Below are 27,919 nucleotides of genomic sequence, written 5' to 3'. Positions count from 1 at the left end.
AGAAGTTTGTTTACAGTCGCAATATAATAAGCTTAGTAGGAACCAGAAAAACTGGTCTTTGTAGTTGCAGGCACTGTAGAGTAATCAACCTTCAAAGCTCACACAAGAAGCACTAAAGTCCTTTAAGCTAAAATGTAGGTATGATTTTTATAGGATAACTACATTTAACCAGCTTGGACAAATGTGAGCGTGCCTATCTCATACCGGACTGATCCATGTGAAAGCTGCAAATCACAGCAGTAGTTGCTGCTACTATTACAGTGATAGCAGCAGCTTTCTGGATCCAGTGCTGAGTGGCTGCCGTTTTGCATAGCAACCACAGGGGGTCACTAACATTCTCTGATTGGATTATTTGGCGTTTGTTACGTCTCCACGCCACCTTTTCATCTTGTCCAATCTGAGACCACCTTGTATTCACTGAAAAAAATACAATGCTTAAATTAGAGATTGAAAAGCTGCTGTGTTACTAATGGGAAGAGAGAGAAGGGGAGGGAAGCTGCTAAAAGGACTTTAACGCTTATGTAAAAGTCACATAAATGCTGGTGCCTTTGATGTTATAAGATTCACTAATGTCCGAAACAGAAAGATAAATGGTGTGACTTCCTACAACCAGGGCTGGCCCAAGATAATGTGCTGCCTGGGCCCAAAAATTAAATGCTGCCCCCCCCCCCCAAAACAAATTACACCCACCAAAAGGCCCCCACATACATTATTTTATATCATAAAAATTAAAATGATGTATTAGGGAGCTAGATTTACATGCAACAGTGGTGGTGGTTAGGGGGCTCCATCCAATGCAGCTGGGGTGATGGTGGGGGGGGGGGGGGGTCAGTCAGAGGCAGCAGGGGTGGTAGGGGGTTCCATCAGAGGCAGCAGTGATGGTGGTGGGGGGTTCAGACAGAGGCAGTGGTGATGGTGGTGGTGGGGGGGGTTCAGTCAGACACTGATCATCAGTGTCCTGATAATCAGTGCAGCCCCAACAGTGCCCACCAGTGCTGCCAGTAAGTGCTCACCAGTGCTGCCAGTCAGTGCCCACCAGTGACTCCTCATCAGTGTTAACTATTAGTGCCATCTATTAGTGTCCATCAGTGCTGCTTGTCAGTGCCTATCATTGCAGCCTATTTGTGCCACCCATCAGTGCCTCCTCAAAAGTGTCCATCAGTTTTTTAATTTTTTAGCAATAAATTAAAAAAATCCAGTGGTGATTAAACACCACTGAAATAAAGCTCCATCTGTCTCGAAAAAATTGTCATTCGAAGTACGACAGTGCTGAAAATTGGCCTGGGTAGGAAGGGGGTGAAAGTGTCCGGTAGGCAAGTGGTGAAAGTGGTTCTAAAGCCTTATGGTTTTATATACCATGCATTAAGGTGAAAGACCTTCTGTGCTTCAGGATCGCCTTCCAGCTCCCACCTATTCTTACCTGAGCCCAATCCGATCCAGCAATGTGCACAAGAGCAGCAGCTTTGGACGCTGTCTCCCTCCTCATTGGGCAGATTGATAGCCAATGGCTCCCAACTGCTGTCAACCAAATTCTGTGACAAACAAGTGGGGGGTGGGGCCAAACCACCTGCACTGTGTCAATAGATGCAGACAGGGTAACTTGGGAGCGAGCCAGCACTGATGCCCCCATGGGAAGTGGCTTTCCATGTGGGCACTCACAGAAGAGGAGGAGACTGGAACGCCGGTGGGGACCCCAGAAGAAGAGGATCAGGGCTACTCTGTGCAATATAATTGCACAGAGCAGATACGTATAACATGTTTGTTATTTTAATGTAAAAAAATAAAGCTTTAATGTCACTTTAAAAAAAAATTTATGATGTTTTATTTTTTTATTTTATTTTTTTACTGACAAGCCTAGTTTATTTTCCACATCTATGTACAAAAATTTCACATATGAAAAGCCACGCATGAGGGGAAAGCACCAAAATTCGGCTTTAAACTAATATGGCCCCAGAGAAACAGTTCTACTTTTCTTCAGTAGAAGGATATCTGGTGTTGTAAAGAAATAAAAATAGAAATAAAATAAAAAAAACATAAGACAATCCATTTAAACCTTAGTAGTGGTATGCTGCAATACATCAAAAAGTATTAAACAGTCATATATTGATTGCTCTGCTCACTTATAAGCAAGTTATCCCTGCTGAGATACAATAAACACACAGCAAGAAAAAACGGTGTGAAACATTGTGCATGCCCCCAAAATAATTGCATTTGATGAGAGGCTCCATGGAAAACATAAAAAGCAATTTGAAGCTTCAAGATCAAATTTGGGAAAAAAGATGTGCTTGCAATTTGTTTCTGTCCCTCTACAAGTAAAATAAGCCAGATAAAGGCTCCTTAGCTTCACTGACAGCACTAGGCAGACAAACCTTGAACAGGAACTATTCCCCTATTTAACCTTCTTGTCAAAGAGACTTAAGAGCTGTTAGCCAAGTGGAACACGTGCCAATTTGGCACTAATATGCAGAGACCTATATTGATTTGTAGCATACTTAGCTTTGCATCGAATCTGCTCTCAGTGCTGGCAATATATCCTACGTGTACAACTTCCAAATAAAGGGACACTTTAAAGTGGTCGTCAAGGCTCAAGGCCTTTTACCTTCATGCATTCTATGCATGAAAGTAAAAAACCTTCTGTGAGCGCCCCCCCTCCGCCCCCCCCATACTTACATGAGCCCCGTCTTGATCCAGCAATGTGCACGAGAGCAGTATCTCCTCCGGGTCTCTTCCTCTTCATTGGCGGGGTTGTGCCACCCTCTGTGTGTGAATAGACACACAAAGCAGCGGCCTGGGAGCAAGCCTGCTCTTATGCCTGCATAGCAAGCTGCTTGCTATTGGGGCGGGAGGGGCCAGGAGCGCCAGCAAAGGACCCGAGAAGAGGAGGATCTGGGCTGCTCTGTGCAAAACCATTAGGCCTCATTCACACTTGGCCGACGGATGACAAGCTCCTCTCTGCTCACTGAACGGGGAGGAGCTCGTCGGGCACCACTGTCTCCTATGGAGAGATCTGATGAAAACGGACAGCATGTCCGTTTTCATCAGATCTTACCCGATCCGCATGGAAGGATGGGGACGTGGCCCCCATACGTCTGTTTTTAGCGGGTCGGATGTCAGCGGACATGTCTCCGCTGACATCTGACGCTCCATAGGATGGAGCGGCCGTTCAGGTCCGTGACAGACGGACCCGAACGGCCCGAAGTGTGAATGAGGCCTTACACAGAGCATGTAAGAAAAACATGTTTGTTATTTAAAAAAAACCAATCTGCCTTTAATACCACTTTAAAACTGAACTTTTCTATGCAAGCAGTACAAGTAACTGACTTGGTATCAGCCTCTTGCAGGCCCTTGGTAATGCCCCTCTTGCCACTACTACAGATCCCTTTAAAACATAGAAACCGTCATGAATAATGGCCATAACATGTTTTATACAGTAAGTGTAATTTAGATGATGGACACAAACCTGCATGTACTACTCTTCTGCATGATGTCAGCTCTGTGGAATCCAGACAGTTTACAGAAACCGTCATTACTATATACTACAGGCCAGTCCACAATCTGTGCATTCCCCAGTAAGAAACTTGATTCTGTAGAGAGAGGGAAACAAATAACAACATAAGTATAAGTACATTGCATTTATCAGAAGCATGGGCAGCACTTGCAAACTGGCATAAACAATCCCTAATCAATAGCTATTAGGCTTCATTTCCACTGACGTTTTTACAGACACTTTTCTGAGCGTTTTTTACAGCTTAAAAACGCCTGTCCATGTTATTCTATGGCATCATGCCCACATAGGCGTTTTCGGGCTGCAAATGGCATAGGCGTTTTTGAGCTGTAAAAAAAATGCAGGACCAGGGCGTTCTGAAGCTCCAGAGTAGAGCTGTAAAAACGCCAGACGTTAAAAAACGCTCAAAAACGCGCGAAAACGCTCAAAAACGCTACCGCGGCATTTTTAAAGCTGCAGCTCACAAAAAAATTTTTTTTTTTACAAAATAAACATGGACAGGCGTTTTTAAGCTGTAAAAAAGGCTAACAGTGGCTGTAAAAACGCCAGTGGAAATGAAGCCTTATTAGTGCCAAAAGGGGGTGGGGCTTTATGGGCTGGCATATGGCAATGCAGAGCAGCATTCCCAAAGATGTAAGGTGGGGTTGTGAAAGTGATGGAGTGTTATAAAGTTATATATATCAATTCCAGTTTCATGGGCCTTTTTACTTTTAAAAAACGGTTTCATCGCAGCTGGTCCATTTTTCTGTCATCGGCTCTAATACAATACGATGTTTACCCCAACTACTGAGATCCTCATTCTCTACATGTACATTTATTACCATAGGGAATGTCAACCATCTGAACTTTTATACTGTCTATATACAGTGGCGGCACAACACTCCCCCCACCCCCCCAAGACACAGGCTATGTCCCCCCAGCACCGCCAACACCCCTGTGGGAGACAGGTGGCGGCAGTAATCTCCCCCACACCCCCCATGGGAGACACAGGCAGCGATCAGCAACACCAAATCCCCCACCTCACAGGCGACAGACATCGGCGGTAATCACCCATGTCCTCCCATAAGAGACAAACAGGCTGCCTTACATTGTGAAGCACGGAGGCTGGGAGGAGGCACAGAGGCAGGGAGAGGGAAGAGCCGGGGCCACTCCGGCTAGCATAGATTCTCCTTCCGGCAGAACAGAAACCCCAAGTGTGTCCCGAGACATGATTGGCCAGGGAGTCCTAAAACTCCCTAGCCAGTAGGGGCTATCTGATTGGCCGGGAGGAGAATGAGGCAGAATAGCGAATATTCATTCGCTAGTATCATGCAAAAGGGTGGGATGGGGGTGCAGTGCTCTGCGCCCCAAGCCCACCCCGTTTTGGGGTCTAATCACACGCTTCAAAAACATACAGCCCCCATTGGAATCCATAGTATGGTGCCCTGATCAGAGGGTGGGACACATGGACGGGGGGTGGCGCCCATTATGGAGCGGCCTTCACTGTCTATATACCCGTTTTGCCCAGTATCAGTATATGTAATATAATACTAACAGCAGTGCAGAAAAGGAGGATCGGTTTTGATCTTGCGATTTTCACAGGGGATTGGGGGGGGGGGGTGTTACTCTGCTACCATATTGAAATAAGAACTTTCCATATATTTTGCTACGCATACTGTGCCGTCTGTCGCACAACATTATATGAACTAGTAAATGAGAACTATAGTCTAATGCTTTTCACTGTAAATGTGCAAGACACAAGCTTGTATGTAATTCATTTTTCTTTCTGCAATGAATTGAGGTATAAATGAAGATATTTTTCATTGGACCAGAGTTTATCTGGGTACATTGCTAAACACGTAAATACTACCTGTGGCAATACTTCAAAGCTCCACAGTACAAGGTACTTTGAAAGAAACTTTAAAGACTATTTTGCTGATGCTTTTCACCTAAAGAATCTCAGATCCTCTGCCCAATATTGCAATCATTCAAGGTTTGGACGCATTTGCAGACAATATGTGTTCTGAATAGCCACATGATTAAAACAGAGCTTAAAATAAGTAATAAAAACAAATCAAAGCAAAAACATCAAACAGAACAAAAGATATGAATTAAGGGATTAATTATTATTCTTTTTCTAAAATGAAACATTGAAAGAATAGTAGAATGTGATAACTATTCAAGCAGGATGGTAATCTGGATGTTGTGCAAATAAACAAAGCACAAAAAAAAGTAATATGATCAAAATTACACTTACTGAAATTAAAACAATATTAACAACACTTTGAAATGAAAAGTAAACAGCTTAGGTGTAAGAAAGCATATAGCTCAAAGGCATCAAGTACATTTGCTAAAAAGCGAGTTAAAAACGTAACACTTTTTTACCCAAACATGTTCTTATTAATATAACTGGGAAGGTGACTTTTAGGTGTTTTCTGAAGGAGGTTATTTGTTTAGCTGTAAAGAGCTAGAAGGTGAATATATTTCCTTACTGGGGATCACTAGAATTTCACAGTGATGATATGACAAAGATGTATTGCTTAAATTCCATTTTGTCAAAACTTTTTTTGTTTTAAATAACCTCACCTTTGTTGAGAAAAAAAATATTCCTCTCTGGGTGATCTATGTTTTGCCTGTGCCCATGTGCCAAGTGAATCTGTATGGGGGTGGTTTCATAATTATCAACCCTTTATATGTGATTTCCTATTGGGAGTATCTCAGATAAAAAATCTGACTTGTATCTTGGTGCAGACTTCTGGGAAAATCAGTAAGCGAATCATACAAAGCAGGAAATTGTGTTTCTGGGGGGGGGCATTCTGTACACATTCTATGTACAGAACACCTCCAGGTAGCCATACTGCATTGAATTTTGCAGAAAATTACAGCGCTGCAGATTGAAAAAGGAAGGGTCATTTTAAATAACATTCAATGGCAATAGGACTTGTGTTGCAATTGTATATGCTACATTATTTTTTCATTTGCTATTTTTTTCCCCCACGAAAGTGGAGTTCTACTTTAAGGGGCAGATCCACAAAGATCTGCCCCGGCGCAGCGTATCTGAGATACGCTATGCCGCCGTAACTTACTTTTTTTGGTTTGAATCCTGAAAGAATTTGCGCCATAAGTTACAGCGGCGTAGTGTATCTCTCGCGGCGTAACGGCGCCTAATTAAAATCGGCGAGTAGGGGGGCGTGTTTCATTTAAATGAAGCGCGTCCCTGCGCCGAACAAACTGCGCATGTGCCGTCCCTAAATTTCCCGCCGTGCATTGCGCTAAATGACGTCGCAATGACGTCATTGTTTTGGCGTGGACGTAAATTACGTCCAGCCCGATTCACAGACTACTTGCGCAAACAAAAATATTTTTTTTTAAATAATACGCGGGAACAACGGCCATACTTAACATTGAGTACGCCACCAAATAGCACCTTTAACTATACGCCGAAAAAAGCCAACTAGAGACGACGTAAAAGAATGCGACGGCTGCTCGTGGATCGTCGGAAATAGTTAATTTGCATACTCGACGCGGAAAACGACGGGAACGCCACCCAGTGGACGCCGAAGAATTGCATCTTAGATCCGAAGGCGTACGAAGTACACCTGTCGGATCTAACCCAGATGCCGTCGTATCTTGTTTTGAGGATTCAAAACAAAGATACGACGCGGGAAATTTGAAAGTGCGCCGGCGTATCAGTAGATACGCCGGCGTACTCTTTGTGGATCTGCCCCTAAGATTTCAGAGGGTGATCATCTAAAGTGTAACTGTAGGCAAAACTTTTTTTTTTTTTTTCCTTTTCATTTTAGATAGAACGTGGGTGGGTTCTAACCCCTGTCAGATATTTTTATTTTTTTTGCCATTCGTGTCATATTGTGGAGATTTCCCGTTACTTCCTGTCCCATAGGCAATCAGGAAGTGAGAGAAAATTTCTGCAAATTAAGAGATTTTCTTTCAGAACTAGATTTCCCATTGGAAAATTTCCCATCTATTACTTTTCAGGGGACAACCTAAAATGTAGCATTTTCTTTTATTTTCACATACAATGATAATGGTAAACAGGACAAATAGAGAGGGTGGAATGGGGGCACAGAAAGCAATAACAACTGACAGGTGTTATAATCCCTCCCCACTTTATTCAAAACTAGAAAAGTTTGCATTTAGTTATACTTATACAAAAACTTCTATACAACTATAATTGTTTAGGGTCAATTCTATATATTTTTTTATTAATCTGTGCTTTGCCCACGCAGGGCTAAGCAACATGTTTACTTTAACTTCCATTTTCTGATCTAAACCTTGAATGCAGACACCCAATAAGGATGGGTAACTACTTTGACTCATTCACTTGTGTAAATTTCAGCTTGAGTTATCAGACTCTGTAAACATTAATATTTTCACACGTGGTAAAAGATTAAAAAAAAAAAAAAACACATGGTTTTCCTGCACTCCCTTTGCTTACTTAAAAAAAAAAAAATACTAAGGGGCAGATCCACGTACCTGCGCATAATCTTCCGCCGGGCACAGCGTATCTAAGATACACTAAGCCGCCGGAACTTATTTTTTTTATTTCGAATCCACAACGAATTTGCGATGTAAGTTACGGCGGCATAGTGTATCTTTGGCGGCGCAAGGGCGCGGAATTCAAATGGATGTGATGGGGGCGTGTTTTATGGTAATACGTCGTGACCCGACGTAAACATTTTTTTTAACTGCGCTGTCCGTGGGGGTATCCCAGTGAAATTAACCCGGAACAAGCCAATGCTCACAACGGTGATGTCATTCTACGCAAATCCCTATTCGCGAACGACTTACGCAAACGACGTAAAAAATTCAAAATTGTACGCGGGAACGCCGGCCATACTTAACATTGAGTACGCCTCATAACAGCAGCTTTAACTATACGCCGGAAAAAGCCGAATGCAAACGAAGTAAAAAAATGCGCCGGCCGGACGTACGTTCGTGGATCGCCGTAATTAGCTAATTTACATACTCAACGCGGAATTTGACTGAAACGCCACCTAGCGGCCGCCGAAAAATTGCATCTAATATCCGACGGCGTACGCCTGTCGGATCGATCCCAGATGCCGTTGTATCTTGTTTTGTAGATACAAAACAAAGATACGACGCAGTAAATTTAAAATTACGCCGGCATATCAATAGATAAGCCGGCGTAATTCTTTTGTGGATCTGCCCCTAAATATGCAGCATTTCATGAATACCTAATGAAAAAAGAAGGAAAAACAATGAATTGGATTTTATTCATACATTTAGATTTATCTCTGACCATAAACCAGGGAAATATGAACAAATCCACTATCACTACCTTTAAGAATGCATGCACTTTTCAGGCTTTTCAGTCAAAGCAATCATCTGTAATTTTTCATGATCTTATAAAAAGTGAAATTTGTCTCCTATGGCTTATTCACAATTGGTTTGCACTGCCTTATAAAATACATGGTGCATATGCTACAAACAATATGGTACATCACTATGCTCATTACAATGCTCCTGTGCTTTATACCTTTAGGTTGATTTTGAATTATTTTTCCTTCAGTGTTAGGGATAGGAATGATGCTCCTAAAGTATATCTGACAAATGTCAGCGTGTCTGCAAGCAAATTAGAGGAGCTTGCTTTGAATGCGCTTTCTCAGGTTTAAATAATGTGTCAAGCTATTGATTTAAATGAAGTTCATTCTATGAGGAAGTCACCAGCGTGCCTTGATCATACTGAAGAACAGTCCTCAAGTGTCTTTGGCACTGAGTAAAAGTTTGCCTTTAGTTATACTTATACGAAAACACCAGAACATTCTGATTAGTGCTCTCAGCCATTGGCTGAGAGAGCTGATCGTGAGCTGGTCGGCGACTGTTTTTCTAGCAAGCTCATCCGACAGAAGCCAGCTTCTTTCGGATCGGCTGCCAAACACACAGGCCAAATGTCGGATGGATTTTATTGAATCGTCCCATGTGTACAAGGCTTTACTTAGAGTCAAAGCTTTTTGGCCTTACTTCTCCTATAGATCACAGGAGTGCAGTTCATCCAGGTGCTGGATCGATACTGACTTTACAGACGAGACCTGCCCAGCAGATTGGATCGGATTCTGACTCTGGGAGATTGAGCAAGTTGCTCCCACCCCCTCCACCGACTGGCACTCCAGTGACTGCTGGAGGGGCAGAACAGAGAGTCGGTGACTGACTGCCACTGCTCTCTTCTCAGAGCAGAGGGGAGAACTAAGCAATCAGCAGTGTTTAATTGCTACGTTTTCAGTGTAGAGGCGGTGGGGGACAGATGCAGCATTGGATCAATGCTGCATTCACTCTTAACATTCTGCTAATACTTTGTGTATTAGTAGTGCCTGGGCCTTGAAGAAAGGGGCACACCCTTAAAGCTCATCCTGAAAATTTGGATGTTACTGCAAATGAAAAAAAAGTGACAGTACTCAATTGTTCTTCCCTCTGGAAGCAATGCAAATGACCCAGGTGGGGTTTATACAAAGAAAAAATCATCCTTGTAACACCATATACAAAGAGAAAGGATTCAAAAAATCCAAGTCATTAACCTGTCATGATCACTGCAAAGTGAAGAAAACAGTTATTAAGTAAAAGACTACCTTTTTGTTCAACAGCAAGGTTTATTGCGTTACAATTTGAAGTGGATCTGTTGAGAGTTCAAATGGACAATAAAAATGAAACATGTTTTCTCAAATAAAAAGGTGACAATGACTTCATTCAATTAGATGTAAGAATTTAAGGTTAAAAGGTGAATGCATGCCTCCTTAAAAGCTATATACATACACTGAGAAATAATGCACACCTTTGGAGTCAGTAGAACAAAAACTTATTATAACCGAAAAAAAAATTAATGGGTCCTTGAATCAGTACAGGAGGACTGTAATTTAAAGCGGAGTTCTGGCCACAATTTCACTTTTTTAAATATAAATACCCCTGTAATACACAAGCTTAATGTATTCTAGTAAAGTTAGTCTGTAAACTAAGGTCCGTTTTGTTAGGTTGTTACAGCATTTAGACACTTTATAAAATAGAAATTGACTGGAGCCATCTTAAGTGTGGGCATCATGAAGCCAGACTGTATGACTTCCTGGATTTCAGCCTTGCAGATCTCGCACATGCTCAGTGCTGCACAAGCAGTGTCAGATCAGGTTTCAGCACCTGTGCTGTTCAAGTCACATGGTTCTTTGAGACTGAGGAGTGCACAGACTCCTGGAAAGTTACACCCACTACATTCCCAGGAGTCTGTGCGGTGTAGGTTAGGAAGCATTAAGCACCTAGGTGCAGGAAGTGGGAAGATTAACTATTCTGCCTAGCAACAACACTTTGAAGGCATCTAAAAAAATAAAAAAAAATTTGTAAACGACTAATGACATTTTTTTTAAAACTACTGATGTAATGTTATATTTATGGGTGGAACTCCACTTTAACAATTAAACTAAGCCTGGCGGAGGGAAGGATGTTATATCCCATTCCCCAGTGGTGCACTCCCTGATCAGCCCCCTGCCCAGTCCAGTACAGTGCCCTTCTCAGCCCTGCTCGTGCACACACAGTGGGGGCAGGCAGGCCACAATCTGAGCTGCCGGGTGAAAGCAGTGGGCTTGTATATGAATCTGAAAGTCAGAGGGTTCATCCAGCCCAGGCCGAGACCTCTGAGTTCTCTTTTATATACAAGTACACCGCTTTCACTCCACAGCTCAGAGTATGGCATGCCTGCCCCCCTGTGTAAGCACGAGCAGCCAAGAGCAGGAGAGAGAGAGACACCATATTTTGGCGCACTGTAGAAGTAGTACCCCCAGGTCGACTTTTGCATCCGGGCCCATATGCTTCAAGCTAAGCCTCTGCCTTTAGTTCACAGATAACCTTAGGCTGCCTTTCATGCACCGCTTGCTGTATCTACCTATAGATTGTCAATAATTGTTGTTTATATTTAGCAAACAAATAGCTAATTAGGCCAATATTTGGGGACAATATTTAAAGTACACCTGTCACAAGCTAAATTGAACTCCTGTACTATGCAAAAGAGTCCTTGTTTATTTCATGACACAAAATTAAAAATCCAACGGTTTGGGGAGGTCAAAACTCCCTGTTCATCTGAACTTGTGTGCTAGCAGTAGAATCAAATTTTACATAGTTGCATAGTTAGTCAGGTTGAAAAAAGACATATGTCCATCTAGTTCAACCAAAAAAAAACAAAAAAACTTCGTACAATCCCATATACACAATTCTATACCCACAGTTGATCCAGAGGAAGGCAAAAAACCCCAGCAGAGCATGCTCCAATTTGCTACAGAAGGGGAAAAAAATCCTTCCTGATCCCCCGACAGGCAATCGGATTTTCCCTGGATCAGCTTTACGTATAAATGTTCGTACCCAGTTATATTATGTACATTAGGAAAGTATCCAGGCCTTTCTTAAAGCAATCTACTGAGCTAGCCATAACCACCTCTGGAGGGAGTCTGTTCCACATTTTCACAGCTCTTACTGTGAAGAAACCTTTCCGCATTTGGAGATGAAATCTCTTTTCCTCTAGACGTAAAGCGTGACCCCTTGTCCTTTGTGTTGACCGTAAAGCGAATAACGCAAGTTCACTATATGGACCCCTTATATATTTGTACATGTTGATCATAAACCCCCCCCCCCCTTATTCTCCTCTTCTCAAGAGTGAATAAATTCAGTTCCGCTAATCTTTCCTCATAGCTGAGCTCCTCCATGCCTCATCAGTTTGGTTGCCCTTCTCTGCACTTTGTCCAGTTCCCCGATATCCTTTTTGAGAACTGGTGCCCAAAGCTGAACTGCATATTCCCGATGAGGTCTTACTAATGATTTAAACAGGGGCAAAATGATTTCTCTCTCTCTCTCTGGAGTCCAAACCTCTCTTAATACAAGAAAGGACTTTGCTCTCTTTGGAAACCGCAGCTTGGCATTGCATGCCATTATTGAGCTTATGATCTACCAAAACCCCCAGATCCTTCTCCACTACAGATTCCCCCAGTTGTACTCCCCCAAGCATGTATGATGCTCATGTTTGACTCGAACATTGCCTGTTCAGCGAACAATTTGGGGTGTTTGCGGAAAATTCGAAAAGCCGCGGAACACCCTGTAAAAGTCTATGGGAGAAATCTAAAGTGCTCATTTTAAAGGCTAATCTGCAAGTTATTGTCCTAAAAAGTTTTTTCGGGAGCAGTGATTTTAATAGTGCTTAAAGTGAAACAATAAAAGTGAAATATTCCTTTAAATTTCGTACCTGGGGGGGGGGGTGTATAGTATGCCTGTGAAGTAGCGCTTGTTTCCCGTGCTTAGAACTGTCCCTGCACAAAGTGCCGTTTCTAAAGGAAAAAAAGTCATTTAAAATCACTCGCGGCTATAATGAATTGTTTGAGCTCCTGAAACGCACTGTTTTTTCAATTTTTGTGCCAAGCTTTGTGGCATTCTCCATTTAAATGTTCTTTAAAAGTTCTACAGCAGGGATCTTCAAACTACGGCCCTTCAGCTGTTGCAGAACTACACATCCCATGAGGCATTGTAAAACTCTGACATTCACAGACATGACTAGTCATGATGGGAATTGTAGTTCCTGAACAACTGGAGGGCCATAGTTTGAAGAACCCTGCCTTATCATGCTTCAGCCTTTAGGGGGGTCAAGTTGTGGCCAGTGGGGGTAGAAAATGCCTTGAATTCAATGGGAATAAACAATGCCTTAGGTTTAGGGATCAGTGGGAGTTAAAGCAGGGGTTCACCCTAAAAAAAAAATTCTAACATTGCATGGAGCCGACCTATGAGACCGACAGTATGCTGTTGTTTTTTTTAGTACATACCATTTTAGGGCTATTTTCACCCCCGGCTTCCCCGCGGGAGTGGGCGTTCCTAATCACAGGCTGTGATTGACGTTCTTCCGACCGGCGCATACTGCGCATCACGAGTTGCTGAAAGAAGCCGAACGGCGGTGCGGTTCTATACGGCGCCTGCGCACTGACGTTCGGCTTCTTTCGTCAACTCGTGACGCGCTGTATGCGACAGTCGGAAGGATGTCAATCAATTAGGAATGCCCAGTCCCGCACATTACATACCCGAAAGCGGCGGTGAAAATACGGTATGTACGGCACTGAAAAAAAAACATGTTAAATTATTTTTTTGGGGGTGAACCCCCCGCTTTAAACTGAGTAGTGCCTGTGGTCATTAGGAGAAGAAGGAGTCAGTGAGAAGAATAGAGCCCCGTCATTAATGTCAATGGGAAGAATGGTGCCTGTGGGAGGAATAGTGCTCCATCAATAGGTCGGTGGGAGGAATGGTGCCCCATCATTGGTCTCAGTAGTTAGAATAGTGCTTAGTACCAGTGGGAGGTATAGTACCCTTAGGCCTCAATAAAGGCTAGCAAAGGGCCACATTCAGGGTCACGGTTTGGAGACCACTGCTCTACAGACTATTTCAAGGGCCCTGATGGATACATTGGTTGACATTAAGCTGACTCTAGCAGTTTGATTCTTACCTCTTCCTTTGTCTACTCTGTGGTCCAGTGCTCCACCAACCCATACAATGTTCATTACAGGGGAAGATAGCAGACAGAGCCTTACTGGTCATGTCAAAACTAAAGCAACTAACAGCATTAATACAAAGCCTATTCCGTGCAGTGATTCAGAACATTTGGACCACTGTGCACTGTGAAAGCAGTAGCCTTCTCTGCTATGTCAACCCCCCTGTGACTCAGAGCTACAGCCCTGCACCCAAAAGGAAGGCTAAGCGTTGCTGAGTGGAGGGCTCTAGCTCTGACTCTGTATAATTTACACCTTCATTATTTTACGTTTTGATTATATAATAGAAAATAATCCACGACTACAAATGACAACTTTCATAAACCGATCTGGAAACCAAGCTGCAATTAGGCCTATACATTGAAAAACAGTTATCTTGTTAAACATACTATGAAACTATGATAATTGGAGCTCACAATAAACTTCTGTTCTATTGTTTAGCATGACTAAAGTGCTCAAGGGCTTAATCAGACAATATTAACCGTCTCCCTTCATCGATCTGCCCCCTCTTTAAGCAAACTGCTAACTAAATTGTCTTTACAGAATTATTAAGCCAAATGGTTATTTCTTTTCAACAGAGAAATTAACTATAACAGCATTGTGGCTTCACTTTTAACTATCTGATTAGAAAGAAAGAAGTGGAATATTTTTCCTGTGTATTCCACCGTGTAATGTATACAGTGATCAGTCATAGCTTTATGACCACCCACCTTATAGTGAGTAGGTCTCTCTTTTGGCACCAAAACAGCTCTGACCCATTGAGACATGGACACTAGACCTCCGAAGGTATGACGTGGTATCTGGCCTTAAATCGTCAGTAACAGATCCTTAAAATCCTGTAAGTTGTGAGGTAAGGTAGCCATGGATCAGACTCATTTTTACAATACATCCCACAGATGCTCAATTGGATTGAGGTCTGAAGAATTTGGAGGCCAAGTTAACACCATAAACCCGTTGTGTACCTCAAACCATTCTTGCGCCGGACATCACACTGCAAAAATGGTTCATAATCCTGCTGAAATAGACTGCCACCAGGGAATAACTTTTCCATGAAGGGGTGGAGTTGGCCAATTGGTCAGCTACAATGTTTAGGTAGGTTGTATGTGTCAATTAACATCCACATGAATGGCAGAATCCAGAAGAAGATTGCCCAAAGCATCACACTGCCTCTGCCAGCTTGCCTTCTTTACATTCTGCAACCTGGTGCCATCTCTTCCCCAGGTAAGTGATACACACACCCCCTGCCATCCTGCCATCCACATGATGTACCAAGCCACCTTTTTCCACTGATCCATGGCTCAGTTCTGACACTCATGTGCCCATTGTAGGCATGAGTACCCTAAATGGTCCACAGCTACGGTGCCCCATAAAACTACAATGCCCAGAGTTTGTTTTTAACATATCATCTTTAGGGACAACATGTTTTCTTGCTGTCTAATATATCCCATGAATTTTCAGATGCCATTGTAAAGAGATAATCACTGTTATTCATTTAAAATGTACATGGCCATAAAGTTGATCTTTGTACTGTATATTTTATTATTTATGAAAACTGTGAATTTACTAAATAATCCCATACAATGTCTTAGGCCGGGTACACACGGACAAACATGTATGGTGAAAGCGGTCCGTCGGACCGTTTTCACCATACATGTCTGCCAGAGGGCTTCTGTACGATGGTTGTACACACCATCGTACAGAAGTCCGCGCGTAAACAATACGCGGGGCGTGTCCGCGGTGTCGCCGCGTCGATGACGCGGTGTCGCCGCGACAATGACGCGGCGACGTGGGCGGCCCGCCTTTAAAATGCTTCCACGCATGCGTCGAAGTCATTCGACGCATGCGAGGGACGGCGGGCGCCTGGACATGTACGGTAGGTCTGTACTGACGACCGTACATGTCCGAGCGGGCTGAATTCCAGCGGGCTGTTTTAAAACAAGTCCAGGAATATTTGCCCGCTGGGAAAAGGCCCGGCGGGCAAATGTTTGCTGGAATTCGGCCCGCTCGCGCCCACACACGACCAAACATGTCTGCTGAAACTGGCCTGCGGGCCAGTTTCAGCAGACATGTTTGCTCGTGAGTATGGGGCCTTAGAGGACCCTATGTCTGCACTAATGATGAATGGGCCATTGTGTCTCTCTAATTCCTATCTCATTGGCAATTCTGCTATGTATATGTGTAGCACTATCCCCTCAGGGGTCGCTGTGTATTCTGGGTATCCTGTTCACTACTGAGCCCTGAGTAGAGTGTTGTCCCTGCTGACATCACTGAAATACCTTGGCCAGGTGACCCCCTGGCTGTCACACAAAAGGATAAACATCTACACACTGATGAGATAAATGTTTAACTTGGATTAATGTCACAGAAATGGCAAATCGAGCATAAGAAACAGTCAGTGTAGTCTTCCAAATGGCAAAACATCAATGAGAAATAGGCAACATAACACAATACAGTACAACTTTCAGCTACTTGTACCCATCCTGCAGGACCGAAGATTTAAATGTGAGATTCCAAACCAAGACATTTTCCCAAAGTGACTGGATGAGATAAGAAGGAAAGACCAAACACTGGGCTAGCTCACTTGCGGGCTCTCAGTGAGGCGAGTCCGGGTTTAACTCTCAGGAATTTAGGCAAGTACATTTTCCAACAGCTACCCCAAACAGGGCTGGATTAACCGTGGGGCTGATGGAGCTGCAGCTCCAGGCCCCCATCATAATATAGGCCCAAACTCTGCCCCAGGCCCATGATGCTCTTAATCTGGCCCTGACCCCAAACACATGACGAACTCTTCTGCAGGCTAGTTTGGGTGGCCCATACGTTGGTGCACAATAGGGATGTAGTCTGCAACAAAAGGTTTGAAGGAAATGGCAGCGTTGTGTGGATTAAGAACCCTTTCACCCGGTCCCACAGCACAGCAGGGCGAAATTATGACTTTTCGTTTGGAGGGGGCCCCCTTTGTCAGTCCTCTTGTATGTCTGTGTATATGACGATGACTCAGTCCGCCTGCCCGCAGGTTCCATTAACCTGCCTCTTCAGGTTGACCAGCTCTTTCTCTGGTGCCTCTGCAACCTCTCAACTCAGGCCAAATACTGCCTGGGCCTGCGTGGATCCACTCTGCTCTTTCTATCTCACAAATGGCCTCCAACACAGTCTCTCACATCTACCCAGTCCTTCTGGGCTTTTTCTTTTTTAAATGTTACCGCCCCTTTGCCAGTCCTCTTGGGTGGTGTAGTTCAGTTTCAGTGAATCTGGTTGAAAGAATCCCACTTACAGCATACAAGTCCCAGCGTCCCCAGTATTCCTGCATGGGTTGTGCGATACTGTTATCTTGTGGCCAAATATAGTCCTACAAAACAGTAACACTGCATGGTGTTACCCATATATAAATTGCTTCCATAGCAGGGAAACAGGTTTTCATTCTGTCCGATTGCAAAATGCTATTGCATCCTGCGAAGCTAGGCAGTTCTGCCCCCTTGTGCTTCAAAGCCTCAAAGCAGTCAAATGTTCTGCTACCAATATAGTTTATGGCATCAGTTAACTTGGCTACCACTCTGACTAAATTTTCCCACTACAAGGCAGCAGGTCTATATCAGAAGGCAGGGGTAATGGTCAGAGGTATGGATCAGGGCTGAGCTACTGATAAAAAAAAAAAAAAGAAGTAAAAATCTGCATTTCAATAACCATCTGGTTTTGTTTGCAATGGCTGTACAATATGAAGAACGGAGGAGTGTTTCTGAAACAACTGATGGATCAGATTATTGGGTATCACTTTATTTACATGCTCATTGAATGAATGGGTTTGCTCTAAGCAACTCTTTTAACCACTTAAGGACCGCCGCACGCCGATGTATGTCGGCAGAATGGCACAGGTGGGCACAAGGGCGTACAGGTACGTCCCCTTTAAGATCCCAGCTGGCGCCGAGCTTGCGACCCGGTCCCAAGCTACGCGACCGCTCCAACGGGACCCGTGGACCCGATCGGGTCACAGAGCTGAAGAACGGGGAGAGGTAAGTGTAAACAAACCTTTCCCTGTTCTTCCTAGTGGCAGTGATCGTCTGTTCCCTGTCATAGGGAACGACGATCAGTGAAGTTTCATGCCAGGCCACACCCCCCTACAGTAAGAATCACACACTAGGGCACACTTAAACCCTACAGCGCCACCTAGTGGTTAACCACTTCACTGCTAGTGACATTTTCACAGTAAGCAGTGCCTTTTTATAGCACTGCTCGCTGTAAAAATGACAATGGTCCCAAAAATGTGTCAAAAGTGTACGATGTGTCCGCCATAATGTCGCAGTCATGTAAAAAAAAAAAAAAAAAAAAAACTGATCGTGGCCATTACTAGTAAAAGAAAAATTATTAATTAAAATGCCATAAAACTATCCCCTATTTTGTAGACGCTATAACTTTTGCGCAAACCGATCAATAAACGCTTATTGCGATTTTTTTACCAAAAATATGTAGAATACGTATCAGCCTAAACTGAGGAAAAAAAATGTTTTTTATATATTTTTGGGGAAAATTTATTATAGCAAAAAGTAAAAAATATGCAATTTTTTTCAAAATCGTCGCTCAATTTTTGTTTATAGCACAAAAAAATAAAAAACAAACGAGGTGAACAAATACCACCAAAAGAAAGCTCTATTTGTGGGACAAGAGGATGCCAATTTTGTTTGGGACCCACGTCGCACGACCACGCAATTGTCAGTTAAAGCGACGCAGTGCCGAATCGCAAAGAGTGGCCTAGTCCTTTAGCTACAAAATGGTCCGGGGCTTAAGTGGTTAAATAAAAAAAAAAAAAGATAAAAGAAAAAGAATAAAAAAAAAATTCTAAGAATAAATCCAGATTAAAAATACTTCCAGTTGGTGAGAGTCCCAACACATGCAGCAGCTCTATGAGTAAAAGATTACATACAGGCTTCCTTTCTCATTTGTTTCAGATGTGCCCTTTTTTCTGAACGCTTGTATTTCTCATGCTGGCAGGCAAACAGAGGCATTCTGTAGGCAAGGATATAATTTGCGGAATTTAAGCCACTAGGGAGACTACCTATTGATGGCCAAACAGAAGCATTTCTGCTTGGCTTTACAAATAGATTTAACGAGCAACAGATTTCCATGCTCGGTTTTAGAAATAAAATGTCATCAGTAAAGTTTTTGTGCACCTTACAGCAAATGTAAACCCAATAACTATTAAGACCCCTTTCACACTGCCCATAGTGTCGGCTGTAAAATAGCAGTAAAACACAGCTATTTTCACTTTTAACCCGCGAGAAAGGGTTAAAACCGCCCGCAACGCGCCACTACAGCGGCAGGAGCGCACTAGGAGCCGTGAGTTCACCGCTCCTAATGCGCTCCAAAGAAGCTGCTGGTAGGACTTTTTCTGACGCCCTGCCTGCGCATGAATGAAACGCTCTACAAAAGGGCCTGAAAAGCTCTTCAAAAGCGCTCAGTGTTTTTACTGGCAGTTTAGAAGCGCCTCAGTGTGAAAGTGGCCGAAGGAACTCTTAAAATGTGCCAGTGAATTAAAGGCGTTAAATTCAGGTAAAAAAAAATTCCCCCAAATAGCTTCCTTTACCTTAGTGCAGTCCTCCGTCACTTACCTCATCCTTCGATTTTGCTTTAAATGCCCTTATTTCTTCTGAGAAATCCTCACTTCCTGTTCTTCTGTCTGTAACTACACACCGTAATGCGACACTTTCTCCCTGGTGTGGAGAAAGCTTCTTGAGGGGGGAGGGAGCGAACAGGAGAGTCAGGACGCCCACCAACACACAGCTCCTTTCTCCATCTGCAAAGTAGAGAGTGTCCTGACTTGCCTGCTCGCCCCCTCCCCCCTCAAGAGGCTTTCTCCACACCAGGGAGAAAGTGTCGCATTACTGTGTGGAGTTACAGACAGAAGAACAGGAAGTGAGCATTTCTCAGAAGAAATAAGGACATTTAAAAGCAAAATCGAAGGATGAGGTAAGTGAAGGAGGACTGCACTAAGGTAAAGGAAGCTATTTAGGGAAAACATTTTTTACCTTTACAACCCCTTTAACCTCGGTGATAAGCTCAGTTTAATTCTTGAGGAAGTCAAGCCCCTAGTAAAGTTAAACCAGGGTCAGAGAGGCACACAGAAGAAGATTTTCTGGCTATTAAAAGATAATTACTGTGGCGGGTAGCCTCTATAAAGATGACAATCCTCCCAAAGCTACTGTACATGGTCCAAACTCTCCCTATCCCTGTACCCTATGGACATTTAAGAAAATTTCAAACTGACTTGCTCCAATACACTTGGAACTACAAAAGGCATTGAATCCCCCGCTCAGTCTTACAGGCGGCGTGATCGGACGGGGGCCTGGCCTACCCTAACCAAATTAAATATTACCAAGCGGCCCAACTGCAGCAATCACCTCTTGGCTTACCCAGCGCTCCTATAATAAATGGACAAAAATCTGTGGCTCGCCCCAGTACACCCAAACAATTTACTTTGGAGTGCAAACGCAGAGGTAGACCCTGAACGTATGTTGGGCCCTATGACCCAACTTTGGCAGTTATGGCGCAAGCTGGCACGCCAACATAGCCTGTCCTACGACAGCTCGCTCCTGATCTCATTTGCCTGTAATACTACGGTGCCAGATAGCCTTACCCACCGAATGTCATCACTCAGTAGGATCTTTTTCACTTTGGGATCTGGTGGACCCCCAGACTCGCAAATTGCTGCCTTTTGCCGACCTACAGGCCAAATTTGATCTACCGCGTCAGGAGTTCTATGGGTATCTCCAAATAGGTCATTATGCCTTGACTTTTGCTCCGCACCTGCAATTTTCCCCTCCGACCCCCTTTGAAAAACTAGTATTGGCGGGTTATACCCAGAAGGGCTTGATATCTGACATATATAAAATACTAAATGCCTGGCCCATGAAAACGGTGGGCAAACACGCCTATATGATCAAATGGGAAAAGGCTTTTGGCGAGGAGATCCCTGTGGAACAACAGCGGGTGATCTGGTCTCAGGCGGCGAAAAGCTTGATCTGTACGCTTTACAAGGAAAATGCATATAAAATCCTCTACTTCTGGTATATGACCCCAAACATACTCCACACCATTTATCCTACTAGCTCCGGCTCTGGCGCTGCCTTGGGGTCAGAGGAACCCTCCTCTATATCTACTGGAGCTGCCCACTAATCGCTCCTTTCTGGAACTCGGTCCAGCAGCTGCTGGCCCGCCTTCTTAATAGACAGATCCCCGTCACTCCTAAATTCTTCATCCTGGGTTTGTCACCACTGAAACTCCCAGCCCCCTATAAGAAACTGACACGCCATATCCTTACAGCGGCATGCTGTCTGGTGGCACTAAATTGAAACGCCGCTCCCCTCCCTTCCCCCGAGGCCCTACATACCAGGATCAAAGATATGTAAATGATAGAGAAAATGACCGCTGGACTACAGAACAGACTGGAGGCCCATGATACGCTTTGGGAGCTGTGGCACCGACGGGAGGACCCTCCCTGATCAGGTAGTTGAGACAATCTGATGACCTTTCACCCTTTCTCTTTCCTTCTCTTTCACTGCGCGTCCCCTAGTGACTCCTATTTTTGTTTATGCAAAGTTAACATATTTTGTTGATAACAGTGGCAATGCACTTGCAATGTTCTAATAGCATAAGATAGGTAATCACTGTCACTTTATGTAAGACACTGCATGATCGACATGATAGTGTACCAGCTTGTGATGTGTGCCGTTTCAGTAACCATGTAATGCACTGCATATGTCTCTGTAAAAAAAATATATATATATATATATATATATATATATATATATATATATATATATATATATATATATATATATATATATATATATATATATATATATATATATATATATATATATATATATTTGTTATTTGGAAAAAAAAATAAAAATTAACAGGCACCTCGTGGTGTCTGTTAGGTAGGACCTTTACTTTTAAATATTTAATATGGCCAAAAGGCTCACTATAAGCCTTTATTGATAATATGACAGAAATAACAGAGAGTGACAGGAAATCTCCTCAGTGGAAACATACCCAGCATTTAACCACTTGCCTACTGAGCACTTTTACCCACTTCCTGCCCAGGCCAATTTTCAGCTTTCAGCACTGTCGCATTTGAATGACAATTGCATGGTCATACAACACTGTACCTATTTGACATTTTTACCACACAAATAGAGTTTTCATTTGGTGGTTTTTATTAACCACTGGGCTTTTTATTTTTTTGCTAAACAAAAAAAGACCAAACTTTTTGAAAAAAGTGTCTCTTAGTTTTGCAAAGAGGTAATTCTTCTCCTTCACTGATGTCCGTTGATGAGGCTGAACGGATGGGCACCAATAGGCAGCACTGATGAGCACTAATCAGGCTGAACTGATATATAGCACTGATGGACAGCACTGATTGGCATCACTGATGGGCACTTTTGGGGCTACACTGATAAACAGGATACTAATGATCAGTGTCCTGATTATCAGTGCAGATGTCCTCTTTCACATTATCCAGTTACCGGCTCTCTCCAGTGTGAAAAAATGAATGCTGATAACCGGAAGGTGTGTTTACGTTGTGATTGGACACAGCTGATCACATGGGAAAGAGCCACTGTGATTGGCTCTACATCCCAATCTGTGAACAGCAGGTGCACATGATCACGGGAGGACATCAAATGGCGCCCTCCCACAACTGGCCATCATTTTGCTATAGTGCAGTCACAAGTGGTTAAGGCCTCATGCACACTAGATATAATAACATTAAAAAACGCCAGTAGCTTTGCAGTGAGTTTTTCAATCTTTTTGACATAGCATTTAAAGTTTAGCGTTTAACTTTTTTTTCCCCAATGGATCAAAAACGTTAAAAACTGCTGGTGAGCTGCGTTTTTGAGCTTTTATCTGCGTTTATCTATATTTTTTGCCTTTTGACGTTGGAGCATTTTTTACAGCTGAAAATTGCTGAAAAGCTCCTCTCAGAACCCACTACTTTTGTTTTTTTTTTTTGTTTTTTTTTACTGACAAAAAACACCCCAAGCAAAAACAGTTGATAACAGCCAATGTGTGCATGGGCACGTAGGATAATATGCTGGAGAATTTTATTAACTGTAGAAAAAAACAACATCTGAAGCAAAAAACAGCAGCTGTAAAAATGTCCAAAAACATCCAGTGAGCATGAGGCCTAAAGAGGAACGAAACCTCCCTAATCTTTTCACCCAAGGAAGCTGCCATATTCGCCTCTGTTTGATCTGCAACTGTTATGGTGCTGCATGTGTGATCAGTTATGACCCCCAGCCATTTGATGGTTTGACAGTTTAGTTGAGAGCACAAGAAAATGCGTTGGTTATCATTCCAGGCATGTATTTTGAAAACGTTAAATTTAGGTATTTAGTTCCGCTTTAAGAGAGTGTATATAAAAGCATTTTACTTTGATTGGAGAGAGAAAAAAAAAGCATTAGATCATCTGTCAATTTCTATTGCTGTCTGTGCCTCCACTGATGCCGCGTACACAAAGTCAGATGGACTTTTTTCATCGGAAATTCCGACCGTGTGTGGGCCCCATCGGACTTTTTTCCGTTGGGGTTTAGAAATTGAACAGGTTTTATTTTTTTCCTCCGATAGGAATTTCCTATCGTTTTTTTTTCCCCCCCATCGTCTGTGTGCAACGCCGACGAAGAAAAAAACCCACGCATGCTTAAAATCAAAATCAAGCATTGAAATACACTTTTCTCGGCTCGTCGTAGTGTTTTACATCACTGCGTTTTGGACGGTCGGAATTTGTATGCAAGACAGCTTGAACGGAATTCGACGAAAAATTACATAGGATCTTAGGCCATCGGAAATTCCGATCATGTGTACGGGACATTAGAACACCCACTCCTATATTTTCACAGGCGGAACAGAAAGTGAGGGGAAATTCAAAAATAAAGAGTTGTCACCAGAACAAGTGGTGAGGGCAAGTTTTCCACTTGGGCACCTGTTCTAGTGACTACTGCAGAGTCAAATTCCCCTAACTTTCGGGAGATTTAAAGTAAAGGGAAATCTGCCAAATGGATGGCAAAAAATAACCAGATGGTGTTTTTGCCCTTCCCTATTCTAAGCAACATTAAGGAATAAACTTTTGGCTATACGGATACTTTTAAAACAGATCTTTAAACCTTCTTCCCCACACTACTCTTCCACCAAATGAGAAAATGTTCCGGAAGGGGCTGTGCCTTGCTAACTCGAAGCAACGCATGATGAAACTTTTCCAACAGCTATCCTAAGGTTTAGATGCAACACTGAAAAAACAGCTAAACATAGAGAACAGTAAGTACTTCCAAGAAGACAATGTACATGTAAATTGCTATATGCTAAAGACATGCATTATATAGCTAAACATACATTACTTGGATAATAATAGTCATAGCAGCCATCGCGTTCTGAGAACAATAATGCCATCAAAACCTTTTTTTTTCCTAAAAAGATTTAATAGGATGCTGTTCTGAAGGTCTGAATGTTCTGCCGTCTTGGCCTTCACTGTTAACTTGTACAAAATTCATGAGCAGTCAATTATTTGTTTTAACTTGAGGTGTTAGTGGAGCAATGAAGGCTTAAAAGGGCAGCTACTCATATAACAGCTCTGAGTGCTCCTGAGAGGGGCTCAACTTGCACAAATCGCTCGTGTTTGTTTGCAAGGAAATATCAGCTGCTCCAGTCTACTCTGTTAGCAAAAGGAAGCAGTACAATAGTTTAAAGGGGAATTCCAGTTTATACGACTCTACCGTTCAAGCAAAGTGCCAGTAATACAGTGTTGTAACATAATTAAAACCATTTAACCTTAGATGGACGTCATATGACGTCTTTAGGGTTAAAGTGGAGATATCTTATAGAACGTTAGTTAGATTTACAGACAATCGCCTAAACTTGCGGCGGAGTAGCTTAGCGTGTTTAGGCTACGCCGCCGTAAGTTAGCTAGGCAAGTACATGATTCTCAATGTACTTGCCTGCTATGTTACGGCGGCGTAGCCTAAAGCGGGCGGGCGTAAGGGCGCCGAATTCAAATGTGTGTTAGGGGGGCGTGTTGTATGCTAATAGTGCTTGACCTTACGTTTTTTACTTTTTTTTTTCTTAACTGCGCATGCGCCGGGCGCCTACATCTTCCAGTGTGCATTGCGGCTAAGTACACCGCACGGGCCTATTGATTTTGACGTGGACGTAAACGACGTAAATCCCGATTCACGGACGACTTATGCAAACGACGTAAAAAATTTAAATTTCGACGCGGGAACGGCGGCCATAATTGACATTACTATTCCACTAGGGCCTACCTCTAACTTTACGCGGCCTATCTCTTACGTAAATGGCGTAAAAGTACTGCGTCGGCCGGGCGTACGTTTGTGAATCGGCGTATCTCCTCATTTACATATTCTACGCCGACCGCAATGGAAGCGCCACCTAGCGGCCATCCAAAATATTGCAATCTAAGATAGGACGGGGCAAGCCATCGTATCTTAGATATGTTTAAGCGAATCTCTGTTTGAGCATACTCTTAAACATAAGTCGACGTAGATTTTGAGTTAGGTCGGCTTATCTACTGAACTATAACAAAAAAAGTGATGCCATCGACCTAAGCTGTATGGCAGGATTGGGTAAAACTCAGAACCAGATAGACAAAAATACAGATGCCTTTTGCAGCTAAAACAGTTCCCTTGTATATGTACTTCATCTGTGTATTGAGACGTTTGCCTGGAGTTTTACTTAATTGAAGTGGTTGTAAACTTTAGACATGAAATATGAACAAAGCATATCCCTCTATAAAGTGTACATGTCTCAATTAAAGTAGAACTAAAAAGGCACAACTTTTGTGTTTTTCATTTTGGATAGAGTTAGGCCCCTTTTACACCATATGTCCGCTTTTTGATCCATCCGTTTGCGGATGAAAAAGGGACATACAATGGTCCCTATGTGATTGCGGGTGTCAGCGGATAAACATCCGCTGACACACGTAATCGTCCGCCTGCGCAAACATCCGATTCTGCAGACGGAAGAAGATCCTATTTTTTCTTCCATCTGCAGAGCCCCCATAGGGAAGAGCGGAGAAAAGACAGGGCGGTCCCTGCACAGTGTGCGGAGACTGCCCTGTCATCCGCCGGCTCAGCGGGGATCAACGGAGCGATCCCCGCTGAGCTTATGGACATACTGATCCGCCCCGCGTGAAAGGGGCCTAAGGGAGGGTTTTAATCCCTGTAAGGTTTATTTTTGTCATCTGTGTCCCATTTTGGGAGATTTACCTTCACTTCCTGGCCAAACAGGAAGTGCGAGGAAATCCCTGCAAATTAAAAGGGAATCCCTTGGGTACCCCCAGATCATCAATACTAGTGTCTCCATTAGAAGATTTCACCTATATTACTTTTCTGGGGGCAACCCAAATTCTGGAATTTTTTTTACCTTCACTTTTAATGAGGATGATAAATAGGACAAATAGAATAGAGGATGGAAAAGATCACTAGAGCAAGTGTCACCTTTGTCTGCTGCTTTGTTCCTCTGCTATCATAATAAATCACTTCTGACAAGTTTTCCTGACACCAAGACAAAAATGGAGACGGGGGATCTCCAGCTGATTGGCATGTGTGTTCATGTGTGCTGGGTAAAGTGTGTGTGTGTGTGTGTGTATCAGAGTTCTCCCATCTTTAAAATTCAGCAGAGAAGAAGGGGCTACAGATAGACATTAATACTACTGCATAAGTCACAGTCATTGACATAGGTCAGTAACAATGGGGTGTATTTTTAAAATATTTGGAGATTCGTCCTGTGAAACTAGACATGTGCACATCGTCTGAAATAAATTTTTTATTTAGTTACTCCCGAAATTCGTTTTTATTTATTTCGTTTTTCATTAGAAATTGCATTAGCCTGAAAATCTGAATGAATTAAGGTTGAATCTGCCATTGAATACTTATGGTGTCTGTCGAATGTTCAAAGAAGATTCGACGGAGCAGCGAAACTGTACGTCGAATCGTACATTTCCGGTCGAATGTTCCGCCTACAAGCTATAGAAGAATTCTAATGTTGTATGACTAGTAATAATTATATTTATGAATTATTATTACTAGTCAACCAACATTAGAATTTTTCTATAGCCTATGGCCCGAGCATTTGACCAGTAATGTACGATTGCGCCGTCATACAGTTTAGCTGCTCCATCGAATCTTCTTTGAACATTCGACAGACACCTTAAAGGGTTACTAAAGGAAAAAAAATATGTTTCTTTAAAATAACAAACATGTTATACTTACCTCCACTGTGCAGTTCGCTTTGCACAGAGTGGCCCCGCTCACCTTAATGCATAGATTGCATTAAGGTGAAAAAAATAAATTCCTTTACAACTCCTTTAAGCCTTCAATGACAGATTTGACGTTTGTATGTTTTTCGATGCTTTGTCGAATCTTCGTATTTCATGTTGAATTGTCAAGTTAGTTCTAGCTATTTTACTGCTCCTCCTCCTTGGTTACAATCAACCAATAACATTCATCATCATCATTTTTATTTTACTTCCCCTACCCAATTCCAGCAGCGATCTTTTCTCTCTATAATGTCGAATCTTTTCTCTCTATAATGTCGAATATTTTCTCTCTCTTTGTAGAAAAATCTTGGACTAAAAGAGTTAAGGTTAGGCACATTCGATCGACGAAAACGAAAAATAAAGCATTTGTTTATGTTGGATCTTTCGGTTTTCGTATTCTGCACTTTCTTTTTCGTTTGTTAAAACAATAACGAAAATAGTTGAAATTCGGACGAAAATGTATTCGGACTAAAAACGAATGCACATGTCTATGTGAAACTGCACGTACATTCACTCTGTGCAAACAGGGCAAAAATGTATGTTATTAGGCTATTTTCGCTCCAGGTCAGATGTTATTAC

General features: G+C 42.7%; 1 protein-coding gene across 1 annotated transcript in view; it reads right to left on the bottom strand.

Annotated features, from left to right (window-relative positions):
• Positions 1-27,919, bottom strand: part of KCNH5 (potassium voltage-gated channel subfamily H member 5) — a 320,226-nt gene that overhangs the window by 249,160 nt on the left and 43,147 nt on the right. Inside the window, exon 2 of the mRNA XM_040333059.1 lies at positions 3,461-3,584. Within this exon, the coding sequence (XP_040188993.1) occupies positions 3,461-3,584 (124 nt within the window). The remainder of the gene's footprint in view (positions 1-3,460; positions 3,585-27,919) is intronic.

The sequence above is a fragment of the Rana temporaria genome, chromosome 13 (genome assembly GCF_905171775.1).
Source record: "Rana temporaria chromosome 13, aRanTem1.1, whole genome shotgun sequence".
Taxonomy (NCBI): domain Eukaryota; kingdom Metazoa; phylum Chordata; class Amphibia; order Anura; family Ranidae; genus Rana; species Rana temporaria.
The sequence above is the reverse complement of the archived record's forward strand: the minus strand, read 5'-3'. Positions and strand labels throughout refer to the sequence as shown.